This window comes from Cibotium barometz, chromosome 1 (assembly GCF_041138505.1).
Source record: "Cibotium barometz isolate CiBa-2024 chromosome 1, ASM4113850v1, whole genome shotgun sequence".
NCBI lineage: Eukaryota > Viridiplantae > Streptophyta > Polypodiopsida > Cyatheales > Cibotiaceae > Cibotium > Cibotium barometz.
The window spans coordinates 14,439,436-14,461,612 of NC_141046.1; the positions used below are offsets into that span (position 1 = coordinate 14,439,436).

Here is a 22,177-nt window from a genome sequence, read left to right on the forward strand (position 1 = left end):
AGGATTATCCAAAAAGGCAAACGGAGTCAACCTCCAAAGAGCCTTCTGCCACAGTTGCCGCAGTATCCCCCGATCCTCCAGACCCGCCTGCTACCACCAATGCGGTTCAGATCTTACCTTCTATGCATCCCATGCCATCCGTGGTGCTTGATGCTAAGCAAGAAGGTGAGGCGACAACCACACAGAAAAGCCTGATCCGAGCTTATGGCTCTGCCAAGGGCCGCCATCCTTTTTGACATGGGTAGTTCTGAGGATGCCATCTCTCCCCAGTTGGCTACCAGCATGAGCTATACCCTAGTGCCCTATCATTTGGAGGTAGACGAGTTTACACCTGGTCTCCGCACCCACATATCTCAGAAGGCACAACAGTTTTCTTTTTAAGTTCAAAAGGCCTCATTCTAGCGAGATTTCATTCTCTCTCCTCTTTTGGGATGTGACATGATCTTAGGAATCTAGTGGTTTCGTCAGTATGAACCTATTCCCGATTGGGAGCAGGACACCTTTATTATCTCTAAAGGTTTTCCTGAGCCTGTCATGATTCGGGAGGAATAGGAGCATTCTTGGCATTCCTATGATTTCTCATCTCCAGGCCCGACGAGCTATCCGCAAGGGAGTTGAAGGAGCATTGGTTTATGCTCAGATAGCTTCTATCTCATCGATAACCGTTGTCTCATCCTCCTCTTCAGTCCCTCAGTTGGCAGATCTCCTGTCTCATTCAGACATTTTTAAGGATGATCTCCCACCCAGTATCCCACCCTCTCGTCCTAAGGATCATCATATCAATTTGGTCCCTAGGGTAGAACCTCCTAGCAAGTTTCCCTCTTGTCTTTCCAAGACTTTCAAGGGCAAGCTAGAACAGCAGTTAGTACTTAAACATTTGAAACCCATTCCTTATAGACGCATTTTCAAAGTCACCACAGACCACCAAGCACTTAAGTGGCTCCCGACGATGCCGAGTGTCCAGTGGAGTGATCAACACACTAGACAAGGTTAGCTCTTCCACCGGTTTGGAGGAATGATCAAGCACATCCCTGGTCAGCATAACCGAGTAGCAGATGTTCTTAGCAGACCAACATCCAGACCATTCAGGAGCATACCATTCTCAAAATCTTCGGAAAAGACTTGGATAGCATGACTAATCTGCATGTCGGTTCCGCAGAGCTTGGTACTCAACCCAGTTTGGCCCTCAATTTTGAGCCTGACCATTATTCAATTCACATATAGGCAAGTAAGTTTAGACAAGATATCCACTTCAAGAAAGGGGATAGGGTCTATCTGCGCATCATACAGAGATTGAAACAAGAGGGCAAACGTTGTCCCAAGCTTTCTTTCCATAGTTTTGGACCTTTCCCAATAGTTAAAAAGATAAGTTATGTCTCCATGAAGTTGAAGTTGCCTAAAAGTTGGACGATGCATGATGTTTTCCATGTTTCTTGGCTAAAACCATATGTTGGACCATAAGTGTTTGATGTTTCATATGAATGGCAGCCGGACGTGGTAGACGAAGCAGAAGTCATCGAGCCTAAGCAGATCCTTCTTCATCGTTGGAAGCATGGTTCCAGTCGATGGATACGTCAGTTTCTATACGAAGTTCCGAGATCGAGGTACCCACGAAGCCGCTTGGCTAGACGAGGAGTTCTTTCAAGACTAGCCCCAGTTGTTGGCGGACTACTTGGAAGCCATGAGCCTGCCGCCAAGCTAAGCAAGAGGGAATGTCAAAGGCACTCTGCACTGTAGTGCATGGTGACAAGATGGCTCATCATCATCAGTGCAACATTGTACATTATTAGTACCCTTTACGATGATAATTGTCGTACGTCGTGACTCTATTGTAATCCTCAGTCCAAAATAAGCCAGGCACGAGCTACGTAGGTCATTCCTCAGCCTTAGACAGTCAGTTAGTCAGTGTCCCTTAACCCACTTGAAGAGATGCATTCATGCATGTAGAGTCAATAGAAGCCTTAGGGTTTGCATTAGAAAGCACTCTGCATAATGCATAGCATTCATCCATTGCATATAGACCATTTCAGAAGCCTTCAAATAGCATCTAGCATTTATTAGAATTTATCAAGTATTTTTTTCATAATTTATAGCATTTAATGGGCATTTTTACATTATTTATCCATTTATCCAGGACAGGATGCAATCGGCCATCTCTGTAGCCAATCGACCAACATCAAGTGTCCATATAAATAGTTGAGCATTTCATTCATCCATCATTCAGATTATAATCAGCCTTGAAGACTTCAACGCTTGGAGCCTTTAGCACAAGGAGCATAAGTGATTGCAGAATTCAGCACATCAACCTTCAGCGTTTTTCCCATCAGCATATAGGAGCATCAACGCTTGAGCAATTCAGCCTTCATTCAGTAAAACGCAGCATCTACAGCATTCAGCCTACAGATCCTCTTGCATTTTCAGCATTCATACACTTTTCAGCATCCTTGTTTGCATCGTTTTGCTGCAGCCACTTGGTGAAGGTAAAACTCAGCATTCATGCTCATTTTCAGCATTCATACATAGCCTAGAACAATCCCAATCAGCCCGTTCTCTCAGCCTCAGACGTGGAGCCTTCCTACATCCTTTGGAAAGAGTGCATAGGCTCAAGATTGGTCATCATTGGTGCTTCTACAGCCGTGTACAGTTCAGCCCGACTCTTGGTCCTCAGAGATCTTGCGTTTGGCTTATCGTCAGTCTCTTCAAAGTAATAAAGCAAACACTATTCCGGTAACGGGATAGGGGGCCCTTCAGTGGGTAATTCAGGACCCCATGAGTTTCTCTCTCTCTCTCTCTCTCTCTCTCTCTCTCTCTCTCTCTCTCAAATCTCTTAAAGTTTGAAGTCATAAAGTGGATTGCTAAACTTGTAAAACTCAGGATACAGAAGACGGTGTGAGCATTTGTGTGACAGGATCCTTAATTGCGAATACCTCCGCTGCATGTTACATCTTTCTATGTTTCCTGCAACGTACATGTGTGTGCTTGTTGTAAGATGGAGAGAGAGAGAGGGGGAGAGAGAGAGAGCTGGTGGCTGTGCAGCCCAGCCCCCAGATCTAGCGGGCAGTCTTTTGTCCAAGGGTAGGTCAGTGTTGCGCCTATGGGCAGTCCATCCAATATGTCTAGGATGTCATCAATCCTAGGAAAACCTGTTCTTCACAGTGATCTTGTTAAGAGCCCTATAATCAATGCACATACGCCAAGAATCATCCTTTTTCTAAACCAATAAAACTGGAGAGGGTACGGGTGCTGGTAGCGCAGCCAATAAGAAGGGGGAAGGAGGCGGATACTGAAAACAAAGATTTAGGGTGGCAATATACACCCGGCAGCAAACGGAGATGCTGCTGACTGGCTCTTCTAGACTGTGCAGGCAGCGTTTCAGAGATGGCTGCAACAAAGGCGGCACAGGGGGGGCAGCCAGTAAAGGCGATGCAGGTGCTGCACAGCAGGCAGAGGTGGCAGCTGGTCTTCAGGGCAGTGGCTGGCACAGACGGCTGATCGGCTCTGCTCAGGACGGCGCAAAGAACTGAAGAAAACGGCTGCAGCAGAGTACACAGATGAAGAGGCACTGCCAGCTGAGGAGGGTCCTACTAGGTGGAGCATTGGCGGAGCAATGTGCCGCTGGGCAGAGCAGGCGTTGCTGGTACTGCTGGAGGTGCAGGTGGCCAACAGAGCTTTCAGAGAAGGTGTAAATACAACTGAAAGTAGTGGTCTGTAGTTGATAACACAAGATGATGGAGAGGATGATAAGGCTCCACAAGCTCTCCTTCAAGTTCTCCACGAATACTTGAGGGGGATACCTGCTCTTACCATGCTTTGCTTTTGTTTTTACCACTTGGCTTTTGTTTTATTCACTTGCTTTTGCTTTTGTTTTAATAATAGTCAAAGTTCTTGATTTTAACTTCAGGCCCTTGCTTTTTGGCCTTGGAGCTACTTTTTGAAAAAGCGGCTTATAGCTTTTTGACTCAGTTCGACAAGCTCTTTCCAACAGTGCCCTCAGCTTTTTGGTCAACAAAGTTTGACTTTTGTTTTTTCTTGCTTTTTGACCCAGACGAGTGCTTTTTCCAATTCCAACTTTAGGAACCCTGTTTCCATGTGTCCATCATCCTGTCCATGTGTCCGGGTATGAGTTCTATCATGTGAAAAGAGCATGGAGGACCAAATAGTTACACTGGATCTAGTGCAAACATGCACCTACTTCATGCAGTTGAGGCCGGCAACAGTCTCGAGACCCACGAGGGTAGCCTCATGGCGGTATGGGACATCATTGGGTAGAGGCTGGTCGGTCATCTAGCTAGTTAGCTCAGCTCATGGCTCGACGGGGACAACCAAGACTTGTGGGCTTTGCCCACGGCTGTCGTGGTTGGGTGGTGAGTCAAGCCTGCACCCCCTTCATGGTTTTATGGTTTTGTTTTGCAAGGTTTGCAGTCTTGTTGCAGGTATGCCCTACAAGGAGACCCTAGAGGTTTGACACCCAGGAAGAGTCGACCAGTAGAGGTTTACATGCCAGAAGGTAACCGATCGGCAAAGACAGTCTCCCAACAAATCGGCCAGCTTTCTGGTGCTCCAAATGCCTCGACCAGCAACTTTTTTAGGACTGTTAGCAGCCGGCCAGCACCAGAAACACCTCCAGTCGGCTGGTCAACTGGCTACAGAGCTAGCCGACTGCTCATGTCCACAATAAATGCATAAATGATATATAAAATGCTGAAAATTATGGAAAATTTACCAAAAAATTCCTAGTAAATATACTGATAAATACTAGATGATATCTCGGGTTTCTGCAATGGTCTAAATGCTATGAATGAATGATGTGCAATATGCAGAATGCTTACTAATGCAAACCCTAAGGTTTCTACCGACTGTACATGCATGAATGCGTCTCTTCAAGTGGGTTAAGGGACTTGGACTGACAAACTGACTGTCTAAGGCTGAGGATGACCTCCGTATCTCGTGCCTGACTTATCCTGGACTGAGGATTACAATGGGGTCACGGCGTATGACAAATATCATCCTGAATGGTACTAATATTGTTACAATGTTGCACTGATGATGATGAGCCAGTTTGTCACCATAAACTACCGTGCAGAGTGCATGTGACACGTCCACAAGGTGCCTAGGCGTCCCCGCCCCCATGGACAACACAGGCAATAATCTCAAGCATTGTCCAAGCAAAGAAGACAAGTCATCCAAGTATAAAACCAAAGTCATGCACACACATGAGTGCAGCTAGACTAGAAGAAACACCCATCTACTCAGTTGTATCAAGTAAATTATTCAAGGCTTCATGATCCTTCCGGAATCTTCCCAAAACGTAAATAGAGATAATCACTAGGATTATGGATAGCTAGTTCCAAGATTCACATCATGTCAAGCTCCATGAGCCATACATGTACTGTCATGTCAGGCTCCATATGCCATACAAACACACCATGTCAGGCTCCACAAGCCATACATGTATGTCATGTTAGGCTCCATGAACAATAGAAAACAGAAGCAATGAGGAATTTTGTGAAAGGCATCTTTTCAAGACGTCCGTATGGATTTTGTAGGTCCTCTTCCAACCGCTACAGAAACCTGAAATACAGTGTTTGACCATTGTGGACAGGCTCAACAAATTTTGCATGCTCATTCCATGCAAACAGATGGCCACAACCGAAGATATTGCTTACGGACAAAGCAAGTAAGCAAGTGTTGTCCTCCCCAGCTCTCTTTCCGAAGTTTTGGCTTGTTCCCTATTGTAACGAAGCTCCGTGATGCCTCTATGAAGTTGAAGTTACAAGACAGTTGGACTATGCATGATGTCTTCCACGTCTCATGGTTAAAGCCACATATTGTACCATCCTTACAAGAGGTTCCGAATGAGCCGCAGCCTAAAGTGGTCGACAAATCAAGAGTCATTGAGCCTAAGCACATTCTCCTCCATAAGTGGAAGCATGGTTCCGGTCGCAGAATTAAACAGTTCTATACGAAGTCCAAGGACCGGGGCACGACACTCACGAAGCCGTTTGGCTGGACGAGGATTTCTTCCATGAGTACCCCCAATTGTTGGCGGACTACTTGGAGGCCATGCAACTAATGCCAAGCTAAGGAGGGACTCTCACATGCACCATGCACTGAGGTGCAGTGTGACACATTGGCTCATCAACAGTGCTATATTTATCCAGAAAAGTAGTACCCTTTTTTAGGAGTATTTGTCGTACGTCATGGCCCCATTGTGAGCCCCAGTCCAGAACATGTCAAGCACAAGCTACGTTGGTCAATCTCCCAACCTTAGATATCAGGATCAATGTGGTTGTGTAAACTAGCATTGTATTTAGGCTTTAAATAAAGCAGTTCCAATGTGTGCAAAAAACCGCTAGTGTGTATAAGTCTTTTGTGTGGGAACAAGTGATGTGTGGCAAAGTGACACCTATTAGGGAAACTTGGCGTCATATTTGGCATATGCATATGTGCGGGAAGCATATGCTTCATCTGCAGCACTTCAATTTAATGTTTAAGGCTGTAACAATCTACACTTCTACAAAGGTTTGCTGAATGTATCAAGGTCAAATTGGGGATTTTTCGGACCTATACCCCTGTGTGGAACGTTTTCAAAACGTTTTGCAAAGGTTCAAAACGTTTTGCAAAGGTACGAAACAATTAAAGCACATGTATCACGAAATGTTTAGCAACTTTGTTTCTAGCACCTTTCAAGCACATGTATCACGAAATGTTTAGCAACTTTGTTTCTAGCACCTTTCAAGCCCATTTGCAACACTTTTCCCTGCCCAACTGCTACTGGATTCTGATCTCCACCACAGCACCAATGTCCAATTGTTCGCCGGCTGCGCACATGGCTGTCCTAGGCAGCCCATAGTGAGGTCTCACACACACGCGCATGCAATGTATGAAATATGATGTGTATGTATCATACCAAATCATCAAGATTAAATCTTGCTTTTTTACAATTAGGATCTAATTTGCAATTACACTATCATTATTTTTTTGTGTGGGGTATGGGTGAGTGTGGACTCGCACGTATGGAGTCTGGACATAACCACGCACATACACATACTTACATACATATATAATCTAAAATTTGGCAAGACATTCAATATGAAACACCGAATTTGGACTAGGGTATGCCGCCTCAAACAGCATTTCATAGCCAACTTTTGCAAACAAAACTTTGCCCAAATATGTGGAATTTGCCTTTACAAATTACAAACAAAAGGGTAGATGAACCAACATGGGAAGCGATGCAAGAAAAAAATATATATATAACCTGCTTAATAGAGGCTTACATTGTGAGGCCCAATGATCGTCCCCGTCCACGACCGCATGAAGATGTCATCACCATCATCCATACCATAGCTGACAGTCCCATCGCCGATGCCCTTTTCTCCCCTTTCCAACTCTTCTAACAATCTGAAGTTCCTAGGGACTGCACCACAACACATTGAAAATCCAGAATTTGCAAAATTCTCCATTTTATGTCCAGTGCACCAGTATCTCAATAAAATATTGAATTTTCAATTCTCCAAGAAATCCGATGAAATATTTTCTCTCCATTAGAAGAAACTCAAAAAAGAACTGACTTTTCCGTTTTCTGTTCATTATCACCTCTCTCTCTCTCTCTCTCAGTGTGCGCGTGTCAAAAATGCTGAATTGTGAAGAGTTCATACAAAAGGAGATTTAAAACAGTGTTTCCTCCTACCAAAACAAGGGTTTGTTTCAATGGCAAGTTGAACTGTTCTTTGCAGGCATTAACATGAAGGCCAGTATCCTGTCTCATGCAGATTTCTAACATTGAGATGGGCTCACCATCCTCCAGATCAAAGAGAAACAGATAGAAACCCTAATCAGGTTCCCGTATCAGGCAACCTTGAAAAGCTAATCGAAAACCCGATTAAAGAAACCCTAATCCGATTTCTTCGTTTAAATCTGAACGATCTGCGAGAGATTGAAACCCAAATAATCGCTGCACACTTCGGACCAGAGAGGTTACCGACAACAGAGGTTCCGGCCGTCGCCATGGAAGCTTTCCTTCACTGCAGGATGAATGGCCTGCAAGTAATAATAAATATATACCTCTCTAGGTAAGTCACTTGTAATTGTACAGCGATGCAATAAAAACCTTTTCTTTTAACCAGATGAATTCACCAAAATGTACACACCACATGACCCTATTTTTGGAGTTTAAATAATAACTAATGGCTTGACCAGTCCTTGAATGGGCAAGAGTATTCTTGCATGCATCCTTGTCGATGGCAAATTAGTGCAGTACAGAGAGGTGTTGCTCTAGAGTCCCAAGGTCACGGGTTCAAGCCCTCATAGCGATGGCACGCATGGGGGTGTATGTTGTGTTACACTTTCTAATTCAAACCAATTCCCCCCCAAAAAAAAACGCTTGTCCTCGAAGAGTAAGTAGAGATAAGCCTTATATTTGAAGCCCATGATGGGTCCCATGGTCCTTAACTTGCCAACCTATATATAAACACACCATGCTTGCCATATATATCCATGTAGAAGCTCCTAAAGCACTTACATTTCTTTGAATAAAGCACCAAACTTAGCATAAATATACAGCTTACATTCCAACCCAATAAAATGTTGACAATCTCAACATACCTAAAAAAACTTTAAAACAATCTTCGGGCAACTGGATTATCTCTCCTTGGAAGCCTATACTCCTCGCCTCCATCTGACAAAATAAATTTAAGAAAAAAACATTCGCTATTGCAAGATATAATTTTCGTTGGGAAGAAAGAAGGAAAATGAAAAAACCTTACAGAACTCATTTGGTGGATCAATATTTGAGGTGAATGGGGTTTAAATAGGCTTATAGACAGCAAATCGAAAATTTATGTATTGTCTAGTGCGTATGACTCGAAAATCTAACCAATCAGGCTTTTCATAGTGTACAAACATTACATGTACATGAAGTTGATCATGAAGTTGATCCGCAATATTTCGCAATCTTAAACTGTAAATTCCAAGGAGCCCAAAGCTCTCGTTGTCAGTGTCTCGACCATACAAAACTAGCAATAATCTAGGTTCTAAAAAATAAAGATATTCTCTCAAAAGAATGTTTCAATAGCAATATAAATTTATCAAATAAAACGTAAAAGCTACATAAAAAGCAAGTTTCTATATATACCATAAAACACTGGTGCTCTCTAACAGTTCGATAATTAGAGATGTTGTTGCTTGTCCTTCCTAAAATGGAGGGTCTACAATTGAGCCATGAATATTAAATAAATTATGGAAAATAATAATACCTATATTATAGCAATCTCAAAAAATATTACCTTCAATATCTTGTCCATCACCATAAACAAATGAAAATGATCTCCTTGCCACCTCCATCTTAAGCAATATACCCCTGATATCAAATATAACACTCACTACACTAATCATTTACATAACACTTTAAGCTCTCTCTCTCTCTCTCTCTCTCTCTCTCTCTCTCTCTCTCTCTCTCTCTATATATATATATATATATATATATATATATATATATGTATGTATGTATGTATGTATGTATGTATGTATGTATGTGTGGTATGTGTGTGTGTTCAGTATTTTGTGCCAAGTAAGAAAAATAAATAATGCCACTGTAAATAAAAGCAAGTCAAAAGCAAACATTTGCTTATCCAAATGTAAAAATAAATAAACAGAAACTCACTGACATCCTTCAGCCATCTCAACATTTTGAACCACCTCTTGAGCAATGACGAGGCACTCCTTTTTGTGGATCTACATGGTAGCTTTAGTTCTATGCAAGTAGATTTATACATATGAATTCAATATTAGCAAAGAGAGTAGCATCAATGTGAAAGATTACATAGAAAGACAACATAGATTACACGTCACATCATTGCAAACATTCTCTTTTCAAATGTTTGCTTCATTGATACAGAGATATCTATGAATGTAGACTTTAGCGTTTGTAAGCTGTTGTATCAATAGCTTGTTCTCTACCTTTTGGGCATAGTTTAAATTTACATTATGATGCATGCCATTTGGAAAACCTCCTTGTAGACAACATTGGTTATGAAAACTTCAATTGAACCTTCTATGCTGCTTTCCTGTTCCATAGTATGCTTTACACACACTTTAACTGCATCAGATTATCTAACACGTGACATAGCAACATATAACCGTCCATATGTGAATACTTGTGTGGCCAGATAAAGTCCCAATACACTCAATGTTTGTCCTTGGGACTTATTTATTGATATACTTAAAGCTAACCTCTTACAGGAAATTATCTCCTTCTCATGTCAAAAGGCAATTGAAGCATAGGAGATATGAATATTATCCTGTGAATAAAGACCCTGTCTCCAATGTTTGTACCTGTAATGATTTTTGCTTCTATCACCTTTGAGTGAAATTGCTTGCATATCAATCGGGTACCATTACAAAGTCCCCGTCGAGGATCCAAATTGCGGAGCAACATGATAGGAGCATTAATCTTTAGAATCAAGCTGTGATGAGGGTACCCACCATCCAAGTTCAAACTGTTTAAGTACTCAATTGGATACAATATTACGTCATTCTCAGAAGAAGCAACCAAATATGCACTGAGGTATTCTCTTTCAAGACCGGGCAATGCCCTCAAGGCTAGTTCATTAACCTCATCAACCTCTAGATTTCATGGTGCAAGTATAGCACGATCTTTAAAGAAGCACACATAATCCTCCACTCTCTAAAGATCTTTGTATGCCCATTCTACCAAACTCAAAATAGAGTTCCCATGGATTAACATTCGTGGTGGTATTACCACTCTGCCTTCATTGTTTGGATGGCCTATAGAGCCATCTCTAATTTGTAATGTCCATTTGATAAATTCTTGTTCTATACAATCATAAGCAGTCTATCTAACTCGCATATGTTTTGGGTGAGCTTTAAAGCATTCACATATCTCCAAATATGTGATCGGCATAACGGTGCATCAACAATATCCTCATGCAATCCCTTTGGCACAACCGGTAAGATTTACTTGAAGTCACCACTAAAGAGCATAACTTTCCCACCAAACATTGTATCACTTTGCATAATGTCTTTCAATGTCATGTCCAATATATGTATTGATGCATCATTGGAGACCCATACATCTACCAAATGGCCTACATCATCGGTGGCTCAGAGGTGGTTTTACTCTGTTGGGGAAGGTTACATTGGGTTGTGGGGTTTCTCTCTCTCTCTCTCTCTCTCTCTCTCTCTCTCTCTCTCTCTCTCTCTCTCTCTCATTTTCACATGGTCGTCACTTCTTGGAGCCTCACATCTTCTCTTGTCTTCAGTCTTCTTGTCGTGGCAGCTTCTCTTCACGTGTCCATGTCTTCCTTCAATGCTTCGTCTAGCTCTTCTTCTCGGTGATGATCTTCCTCTTGAAAAGAGATCTTCTTTCATGGCTGGGGCCATGAGCTTGACTGTCAGTTCTTACTCCATGTGAGCAGCATGTTTTAATGTATTGTTGACAGTTCTTTTGGGCTTTTGATGTTTATCTTGTGTCATTATGCAATGCAAACCCAAATTTATGCGGGAGGTCTTGCCTCTTGCCTTATTCTGGACAAGGGTAGTGTGTCTGATCCCATTTTTACAATGATGTAATGTGCCCAATACATAATGCATATAGCATTCATTCTTATACACATTCCCAAATATAACTCTGGCTATGAATAACTTGAATTTGTGTGTGGGTTAAATGCAAGATGATGATTACCATAAATTTATTAGCATAATTTTACCAGAAATTACATTAAACCAAGGGTAACAAATCTGTACGGAATGGTTGGAGTGTCAAACCATTTCCAAATTGCAATATTAAGTTATAGGGATCTGTATCAGATACCCAATGGTTAATTTGAACCCTCAATTGTACCAAAATATAGTGATTAGTACTGATTAATCATTGATTAGCAAATTAATCCTCTGTTTTGTGTACAAAAAACAGAGTGTGCGAGGAGTCCAGATCTGGGGCCTTAGAGTTCAAATGAGCTCAAATCCTTTCAAGGCCATCAATAGCAATTAGTCTAGTAGAGGATTAAGCCAAGAAACACAAGATTTGACCAAACATTGAATGCTTAATCTCTGTTCTACCAAAGTCATCTGCAGATTTGATGAAGAGCTTGGATCTCACTATAGACTTGATCAAATCCAAATCTGTCTTCACCAGCTTGTAGAGCACCTTGAAAACCTCTAGGGCTAAGAGGAATTAGAGTAATTTGATCTGGAGAAGAAGACATTTCATTTTTCCCTCAAAAAAATGGCGCCTACAAATTCATGATTTCCGGGAGCTGTAGAAGGCGGTTTGATGTTTTGATTGAATAGGCTGAAAGGTGGGCAAGGTAGCTATGCTTGCCTAGAAGCTTTTGCCCTAATGTTTCTCCTGGAAGGAGATCAAGCCCCTCCACTGGCTGGGGGTGCAGAGAGCTAGTTGAAAATAGGCTGAAAGGTAGGCAAGGTAGCTATGCTTGCCTAGAAGCTTTTGCCCTAATGTTTCTCCTGGAAGGAGATCAAGCCCCTCCACTGGCTGGGGGTGCAGAGAGCTAGTTGAAAAGAGGTAAAAATCTTAATTATCTACTAATCCTAATTATCTAGGTGATTAGCAAGATAATGGGCTCACAAATTGATGGATTTTAGGCTAAGCTCTAATACCGTGTTAAATTTGCAGTAATGTGATGAGCTATGGTGGGTCAAATGCTAGAATCAACATCATTAACAAAGAGATTAGATAATAATTAAGACATGATTAGTGAGCAATTAATTGATAGCTTAATGTAGGCATGGGTAATCAAAAACCAACAAATTCTCATTAGGCCAATGCCTCAATTTATAGAGTTTACATCCAAGCATCTAATCCCACTGATTTCTCCTTGATTCACTCCACCTCTTTTGCTTGATTCTCTCCACCTCTTCCCAGAATATCTCCACACCTCCTAAATCTCCTCATGCTACCCTTTATTCTCTCCTAGTAGATACTTCTCACCTTTTCACAGCTTCTCTCACATTTACAGATTCTCTTTTACAGCCTCTTGCTAAGGGCTTGTTCCCGCACACACCCTATTCACTTGTATATTTCAATAACTCCTTGATGTAAGATAATGGCAGTAGCTCTTGTTAACCCTAGAATTGGGTTAACAATGTTGAGATCTTGAAGGTGCAAGTACTGATGTTATGTTGGCGTCACCATGAGAGAAGAGCATTCCTCCAAATGAGGTTTTTGAGAGACTGCTTTGATTTTATAAGGGAATTATCGAATTCCTCACATGCTTTCTCAAGCGCATAATTCGTGCAATCTATCTCAAATGACTCTTATGTAGAGAGTATGTCTTTCTCTTGAAAGGGGAAGCAGTACTCCTCTGGGCTTTGTATTTTGGTTTTTAGGATTGGCATTATGAGGCTCAATCACAACGGTGATCCTGTAAGATGTTCAACCAAGCTAAGCATGCTCTCCTAAGCTTGCTTTTTGTGTTCCGCGTATGTCATATGATTATGATTTTCCATTTGGGGTGGTTGGGTGGGTTCTAGTTTCTTCATTAGTTTGTGAAGTGCACTGAGTGACAAATTAGAACTTGTTTCATCCTCACTAAGTGACGTACATAACTTGTTTCATTTTTTGACTTTCTTTGGATTGTCAGTTTTTCATTATGTTTGCTCATGTGATGAGATCAAACTTTTTTTTGGGCTTTTGTATCCTATGTCGTACATATGGGTTTTGTGGTTTGTGTGGTGGCTTTCGATGTGGATGCTTCTACATCATGTGTATCTTTTGGCTTTTTTGTGTTTATGTCCCCTTTTGGATTTATGTCCTCCACATGCTCTTTTTCCTTGTCCTTTAATTCAACTTTGGTTTCGATAGTTTGTTATCCCTTGTTTTTCTTGGGTTTCGAAGGTTTTGTTTTCTGTTTTGGATTTTGCTTTAAAGCATGTTCTTCTACCCATGTTGAGGTATTGTCTTTTACATTCTTTTTGACCATTTCTCGTGCCTTGGCTTGTAAGCGTGTAAGCACATTCAAGGGTACTGTGGACAATTGCCCGTTTTATACACTTAAGATGTTAAGAGTTGTATTTTGTGAGATAAGTTGCTCGTCTTGGGCAATCTTAGAACATGTGATCAATGCCACATCGTTCACACATTGGTCTCGCATGGTGTAAGTGAAGTTGTAAAAATGGTTCACGACGTGAACCATTTTTTGAAAAAAAAATTTGGTGTGGACTCCTAGGGCGTGAAACCTTAGGCCGTGAAGTTACAGAAATGATTCATGGCATGAACTATTTTTTGAATTTTTTTTTGGCGCGGACTCCTAGGGCGTGAAACCTTAGACCATGAAGTTACAGAAATGGTCCATGGCGTGAACCATTTTTTGAAGGAAAAAAAATGGGTGCGGACTCCTAGGGCATGAAACCCTAGCCGTGAAGTTGCAAAAATGATTCACAACGTGAACCATTTTTCGATTTTTTTAATCTAGTGGAAAATACGAATTTCTTTTTTTGGGGGGGAGGATAATTTTTTAATTTAAAATTAAGAAGATATGGGCATTTTCCCAAAAAGGTAAGTGGGAATAAAAAAGTCAACCTTTTTATGACACCGCTTACACCCTCCATAAATGACCCTTTTTATGACACCGCTTACACCCTGCATAAATGACCCTCAAAATGGACAATTAATCTTTTCACTAATCTTTCCCTCTTTTACACTAATCAAAGATTCTAATTAACCACTTATCCCTAATTAATTCACCAATTGAGCACATCATTGAATAGAGCAAGGGAATGCTAATCTATGTGCATTAATAATGTATAAATTAATCTAAAATAGAAGATTAATTAGACTCTTAATTTTGGTCTCCTCTTTTAAAGCAAAATTAAGCAGAGAGTCAAATTCCTCCAATTAATGTAATTAGTTGTTTTGATGCATCTAGATACTCTCAAAGCACTCAAAATCACTAATTTTGACTACTCATATGATCAATTTAGATTCCAATTAATATATTTTCTAATTTTTAAGCCCCTTGAGTAAGATTAATCACTCTTAATGACAAAAATCAATTCATTAAGAGAAATTAGTCAAATTCAAGGGTTTTTTGATGATTTTAAGAAATTTTTTGAAAGATTAAGCTACTCCTAATGCTTGCTAACACTCTAAAGCAAACAATTCCAACAAAAAACACATAATTACGCTAAAACTCATAATTTTAGTTCTATGTTTAACACTAAAGAGAGCTAACATTCACTAAAAACACATAATTACGCTAAAACTCATGATTTTAGTTCTATGTTTAACACTAAAGAGAGCTAACATTCACTAAAAATTACATTCTATTGCATTGTTTGATGCAATGGATGCAAGCTAAGCCTAATACAACCTATGTGCAAGCTCTAAGAACATGAAAAACCATAATAACAACAACCAAAACAACAAATTAAGCTAAAAATTAAGCAAAAAACTTTTTTTAAAAAACAAAAAGAGAGCTATTTTACACCAAATCACCATCAAATCCACATCTTTTCATGGGAAACCTTAATCAAGATAATGGGCAATGGGTAATGCGTAGATTAGAGAAAAACGATGGAAAAAGCCAAGGGATGGCTCCCCGATAGCGGTACCAAAAATGTTATGGCTCACCCTAACCCCCCTTGAAACACATCCAACAAGAGATTACCTAGTGAATCACAACTGTCGTGAGGATCTTTCCAATGGCCCAGCTCGTAACCCTTGAGGTCTCTAAGCTCTATAACTCCTCGAGAAGAAATTCCACCATGCCTCCCATGAGCGTTGTCACATCGTCGCATTGCACTACGGGTACTCGTCCCTCCTCTCACCTCACTTCACTCACACACACTCACTAGCATGTATTAAGGAGATAGATTAGCAAGAGGATTAGCAAGAGCAAGACTCAGTTGCACAATGGGAGAGTATATCGTTATTATGAGAGATATTCACTTATATACATGGCCATAAGTGTTCACACTTACTTAAATTGTGGCCGGTCGGGCACTTTAGGCTTATGAGAGACCTAATGCTATTACAATGACTACTCTAATAATATATCCATGAAGTACATCACTTAGCACTTCATCCTATCTTGCTACCACATGCTCTTGAAGCAAGAATCGACATAAATACTCTGTCACACTATTATGGGCACTCGTCCAAGTTATAGCTTTGGACACTATAGCTTCATATCTTGAATGTATGACCCTTTGGTGTATCGTGACTCCTTGATGTAAGATGATGTTGGTAGATCTTGTTAACCCTAGAATTGGGTTAACAATCATCTCTTAGAGTATCTCCCCTTTAGTTGCAACCACTTCCACGGATCTCATCCCAAAGAGCATCTAAGTACTCCTTGCAAGCAACCTGATTTTTCTCAGTGCGCTTGCATATGTCCGTAATATTTTATAAAATTTTAGAGTTTGGTTGTCTAGATGGAGACCTTGACGGAGCAAGTTGTCTAGATGGAGACCTTGACCAAGCAAGTTGTTTTGCAACTCGAACATTCATAAACTCAGGTGGAGTAGACAAAGCTACTTCTTCACATTGGAAGAATCCTTCGTAGCTAGTACAGCTCTCGAGTGGTTGCTATCATTTTGAATCTCCATTTGCTGAAATCCAAAATTAATATCTTAAGGCTCTACAAATATCTCTTTATATCTTTGCCAACATATAACTAACCCTAGTAACCTACCTATATACATGTAGATTCCTCGTAGATAACTATCATAGATACATATAACTGTCTCTCTATATTTAATGTATTGGCAGATCCATAAATTTTTAAACTTTTTTTAGAACGTTTCTCAGCTAATATAAGAACTATTCTCCAAGGCTACTATAGTTTGTAAATTCTCTAAGACCCAATATAATCTCTCTAGAACTCTCTCTACAATCTCAAAGGCAATAGTCTAATAAATGGAATGTTTCTAGCTTAGGTAGCCAAGCACACCAATATTATAAACTGTTTAGACATGGTAACACACTCGATGAGATTGAAAGAGAAATAGAGAATGTTTTGATGTGCTCTCTCTCTCTCTCTCTCTCTCTCTCTCTCTCTCTCTCTCTCTCTCTCCAACCATACATATGAACAAAAAAATTTTCTTTATCTATTTGAAAGTACCAACTTTGATGCTATCGTCCTTGTGCTTACTTCTACACAATCACACGGAGAGACCAAACAAATAATAAATTATGATCTCTCTATTTTTCTAACCTAGTCCTAGCTACATTTCACACCAAATACACAATAAAAGGTAAGAGTAACTATTTGTGTATTGTATGATTGTGTGTGTGTGTGTGTGTGTATGAGAGAAAGAGAGAGAGAAGACCAAACAAATAGAGAGAGAGAGAGAGAGAGAGAGAGAGAGAGAGAGAGAGAGAAGGGACATCCATCAATAATCTCAAAGCTTATTGCATTATCTTTATTAACTTCCTTAATGGAATGCACTTCAATATTTTCCAAAAAATGAAACGCTTTTCCTCGGAGCTCCTACATCTACTACCCGCAATGTAAGAGCCATCTAGTAATCCCAATACCTCTTTGATTATTAAGAGGAGCTTGAGATTGTCATCTAGCCTATAAGTGTCCAAGACTATATAAATATACCGAGGATTAATATCATCCCACCCATCAAATCCAATAACTTCCCATTTTGGGCTAGGCTGGCATCCAAAAAAGCCCAATTTTGGCATCTCCTCAAAGAAGATAGTATCTGACAATTTATTATTGTCATAGGTCAACTTTAAGATATTTAATGACACGTCTCTGCATAAAACATAATCAAACTATACATTAATAACAATCATGATCTTTTTTATATTTAGCAAAAGGAAGATTATAAGAAAAGAATGGAAAAATAAAATCCATTCAAATACCAAAAGCAATCTAGAACCAATGGTCACTAAAGAACACAATAAAATTTATTTTCAAAGGAGCTTATGCTTTATGATACATTTAATAACTCCATCAAATACTTATTGTACTTGATCTCTATCAACATGGACATTAGAGTCTATTTCATAATGATCAATCAAGCCTAGGCTTTCTTTAATAATCATAAGCGTAATATTTTCATCTAATTTATCTAAATCTAAACGTATATTAATTTGTTAAACATTGTTCCATCCAACAGCTTCAACTGGCCACCATGGTCTGTATCAAGTTGGACTATGAAAAAAACGACGCTCAAATCATGCAGCCAAATTCACCCTCTCCTCAAAGGAAAGAGTACTCCTCATGTGCTCAAAAAAAGCGCAAGTAACAACTTCCATCTCAGTCAATCATACATACATACATATAAGTAAGTAGACACATGATTACTATATGTGTGTGAGTGTAAATTTTCATTGTAACTACTCTATGCATGCGCATGGGTGTAAAAAAACAAATTGCAACTACTATGTGTGTGTATATATGTGTTTGAATTAATACATGTAAGTCAAACCCTTTCCTCGGTGCGTGTATGAGTGTGTGTGTATAAGACGTTGCTCTTACTAATTCACTCCCCCTAGGTGTAAGTGCAACTTGGATTCTTATAAACCTACTATACAAAACATATGGCACAATGTATAGTACAAAGTTAACGCACGTACTAACTACATAAAATTCAAATCACAATCCCACATAACCTTTTGTCATACTTTAAAGGCAACATTCTAAAAAACTCACTTTCAAAAAAAAATCATACTTTTGCTTTTCAAATTCTTTCACACATGATTTTTAAAAAAAAGCTCACCCACAAATGTGCACACACACAAACGCTATTCAAATTATTAAAACATTTAAAACACTTTCAATTGAATATATGAACTCTCTCAAACACACACGGCACACACACACACACACACACACACACAAAGTTTCAACTATCACTCTCTCTCTCTCTTTCTCTCTCTCTCACATGCACAAACTTAAGACACACCAAAATAACTCTCCGTCTCTCTCTTTCTCTCTCTCACATGCACACACACACATGCATCCGCTCCCACACACGCTTTCCCCATTTGGATGACTAAAATATTTTGAAACACTTCCACTCTCTCTCTTTCTCTCTCACACACACACTCACGCACACCCACACACTTTTGCTATTCAAATAACTAAAATATTTTAAAATACTTTCATCTTAAACACACACACACACACACACACACACACACACACACTTTTTTCCTATTTGAATAACTAAAATATTTACCTCTCTCAAATATTTACAGCTATTCAAATTCTTAAAACATTTAAAACACTTTCAACTTCAATATAAGAACTCTCTCAAACACACACGGCACACACACACACACACACACATTCACACACACACATAAAGTTTAAACTATCACTCTCTCTCTCTCTCTCACACACAAACTTAAGACATGCCAAAATAATTATTCGTCTCTCTCTCTCTCTCTCTCTCTCTCTCACACACACACACACACACACACACACACACTCGCATCCACCCCCACACACGCTTTTAAAATACTTTCACCTTAAAACACACACACACACACACACACACACACACACACACACACACACACTTTTCCTATTTGAATAACCAAAATATTTAGCCGTGTCAAATATTTACCTCTCTCTCTCCCTCATACACATGACACACACACACACACACACACACCACACACACACACACACACACACACACACTTGCTACACAAATAACTTAAATATTTCAAAATACTATCATTTCAAAAAAAGTTCACTAAAATATTAATCTCTCTTATACACTCTCTTATACACATGACACCACACACACACACACACACACACACATTTTTACTATTCAGATAACTAAAATACTTTATAATACTTTCACCCCTTTTAAAAAAACGCACACACACCCCCCCCACACACTTTTTCTATTTGAATAACTAAACTATGTCTTTGTCTTTCTCTCTCTCTCTCTCTCTCTCTCACACACACACACACACACACACACACACACACACACACACACCCCAAACATAATCACACACACGACGACAAAGTTAATGCAATCTCTCTCTCTCTCTCTCTCTCTCTCTCTCTCACACACACACACACACACACACACACACACACACACACACACTTGCTATTCAAATTTAAAAAAAATTTATAAACTTCCATAATATGGAATTAAAAAAACATTTAAATAAATTTCATATTTTAAAGATATTTTAAAATTCTTTTACCTTATAAAAAAACACACAAACACACACATGGCAAAGTTAAGGCCATAACTCTCTCTCTCTCTCTCTCACACACACACACACACTTTTGTTTAACTTCCAACATTTTTAATGCTTTTGTTCTTTGCTAAGTACATGCATACACACACACTTTTGTTATTCAAATAACTAAAATATTTTAAAATTCTTTCACCTTGGAAAAACACACACACACACACACACACACACACACACACACACACACACATACACATTTTTCCACCTTGGAAAAATATTTTTTAACACCACCTTTAAAAAAACACATGCACACACACATATGGGCATAACTTAGGAATGTACACACACTCTCTCTCTCTCTGTAATTGTGTGATAAAATTCATACAAATTGATATTCAGAATGAAGATTCAAAAAATTAAAAGTGGGTTGTTTGATGAAGTACCGTAATTGTATGGAAATCCCTGACTTGCTTGAGGCCTAGTCATGATGGTATTTACCTCATAATTCCAAGTACCGTGACTACCCGTATATACCGAGGGTATAACTGTAGCTCTTTATTGGCTTGTCCGGTAGTGCTAATCAATTACAACCTACCACCATTCATGTCCATAAAGGAACATCTAATATTGAGTTTAATGATTCCGAGTACATGCACAAGCAATATGATCTAAAATTGTATCTGCCTGATATGTTTATACTTCTTGAAAACTCTGATTTGATACAACACTTTGATGTAGAAAAACGACAGGTCAAAGACATCAATGTGTACCTCGCACCACTCATCTAAGATCTACAATAACTATGGAAAGGGATCAAAGTTCTTGACATGTCCAAGCCTACAAGCGAACAAAGCTTTGAGGTTCGCGCCATTCTAACATTGACGTGTAATAACAATTGCACTAAGACTTTGATTGTTCATAGGTCCATCAACAAAGGGTTACAAGGCATGTCCACCATGCTGAGATTGGCTATGATTCAAGAATCTCAACAAGAATATATATCTCCAAAATAGAAGATTTTTTCTGAATGACACATTACGATCCCAAGAACAAACAAGACATTTTAATAGAAGGATTGAGAGTGGAGTGTTCCCTATACGAATGACTCCTATGGATTGGTACAAAAAATGGACAATTAGGCCTAATATAGATCCAAATGCAAAGCTCACAAATGAAGAGGAAGATGAGGATTGTCATAGAGACAAAGGGAAAAACTCGATGGCACTCGAGATTTCAATATAGTATAGTTTGGAATATTGGAAAGAATTGAAAATCACTCATATTCTTGACCCCATGCATATTTTCAAAAAATGTTGGACACTCGTTTTGGAAACATCTTGTGGGTATCAAAGATACAGAGGCTGCGAGGGTAGATTTAAAGGAAAAAAACTATAAACCATCTTTATGGCCTATTGTAAGTCTCAAAATAGGAAAGATGACTTATCGTCGCGCATCATGGGTACTGACAAATGATGATATGAGCATGATCAATGATAGGATGAGATCGATACGTACACCTACATGCTATGGTTCATCATTGCAAAACATGTTTGCTATGGATGATAATAATCTTTCTAGATTAAAGACACATGACTCGCATAACTTCATAAAGGTAGGCCATGGCTCTGATTCTTATTCTTGACATTTCTTAATTTATGTGGATACTAACATCAAAGGTGGACTATTTGCAGCATATTTTGCCACTTATAGATGCTTAACTGAGGGCATTTGAGATATTGTATATCGTTTGGGATCGCACGCAAGGTACTTCTCCTTCAAAAAAGTATCTAAGGTTCTTCTTTGTAATTGAAGCTAGTTATCGATTGGTGTTTTATCATTTTCCTCACGTTAAAGGAAATAGACAATTGGGAGATTCCACACAAAAAAAAGTTGTACTACATAGAGATCCTATTCTTGATTGGCAAAGAATTTCCTACGTCCTTTTTGACATCCAAGTACATGTGCTTATCCATCTTGTTGAGGAGGTAGAGTTTGTTGGAGTTGAAAGCA

The 22,177-nt window shown here is 39.4% G+C and overlaps 1 protein-coding gene across 1 annotated transcript in view; it reads right to left on the reverse strand.

Moving 5' to 3' along the window:
- Positions 1-8,129, reverse strand: part of LOC147641635 (ubiquitin-conjugating enzyme E2 variant 1C-like) — a 55,800-nt gene extending 47,671 nt beyond the window's left edge. Inside the window, exons 1-2 of the mRNA XM_086796163.1 lie at positions 7,985-8,129; positions 7,281-7,420 (exon numbers count right to left, since the gene is read on the reverse strand). Coding sequence (XP_086652289.1) covers positions 7,281-7,420; positions 7,985-8,012 — 168 coding nt within the window. The 5' untranslated portion in view covers positions 8,013-8,129. The remainder of the gene's footprint in view (positions 1-7,280; positions 7,421-7,984) is intronic.
- Between the last annotated feature and the right edge of the window lie 14,048 nt (positions 8,130-22,177).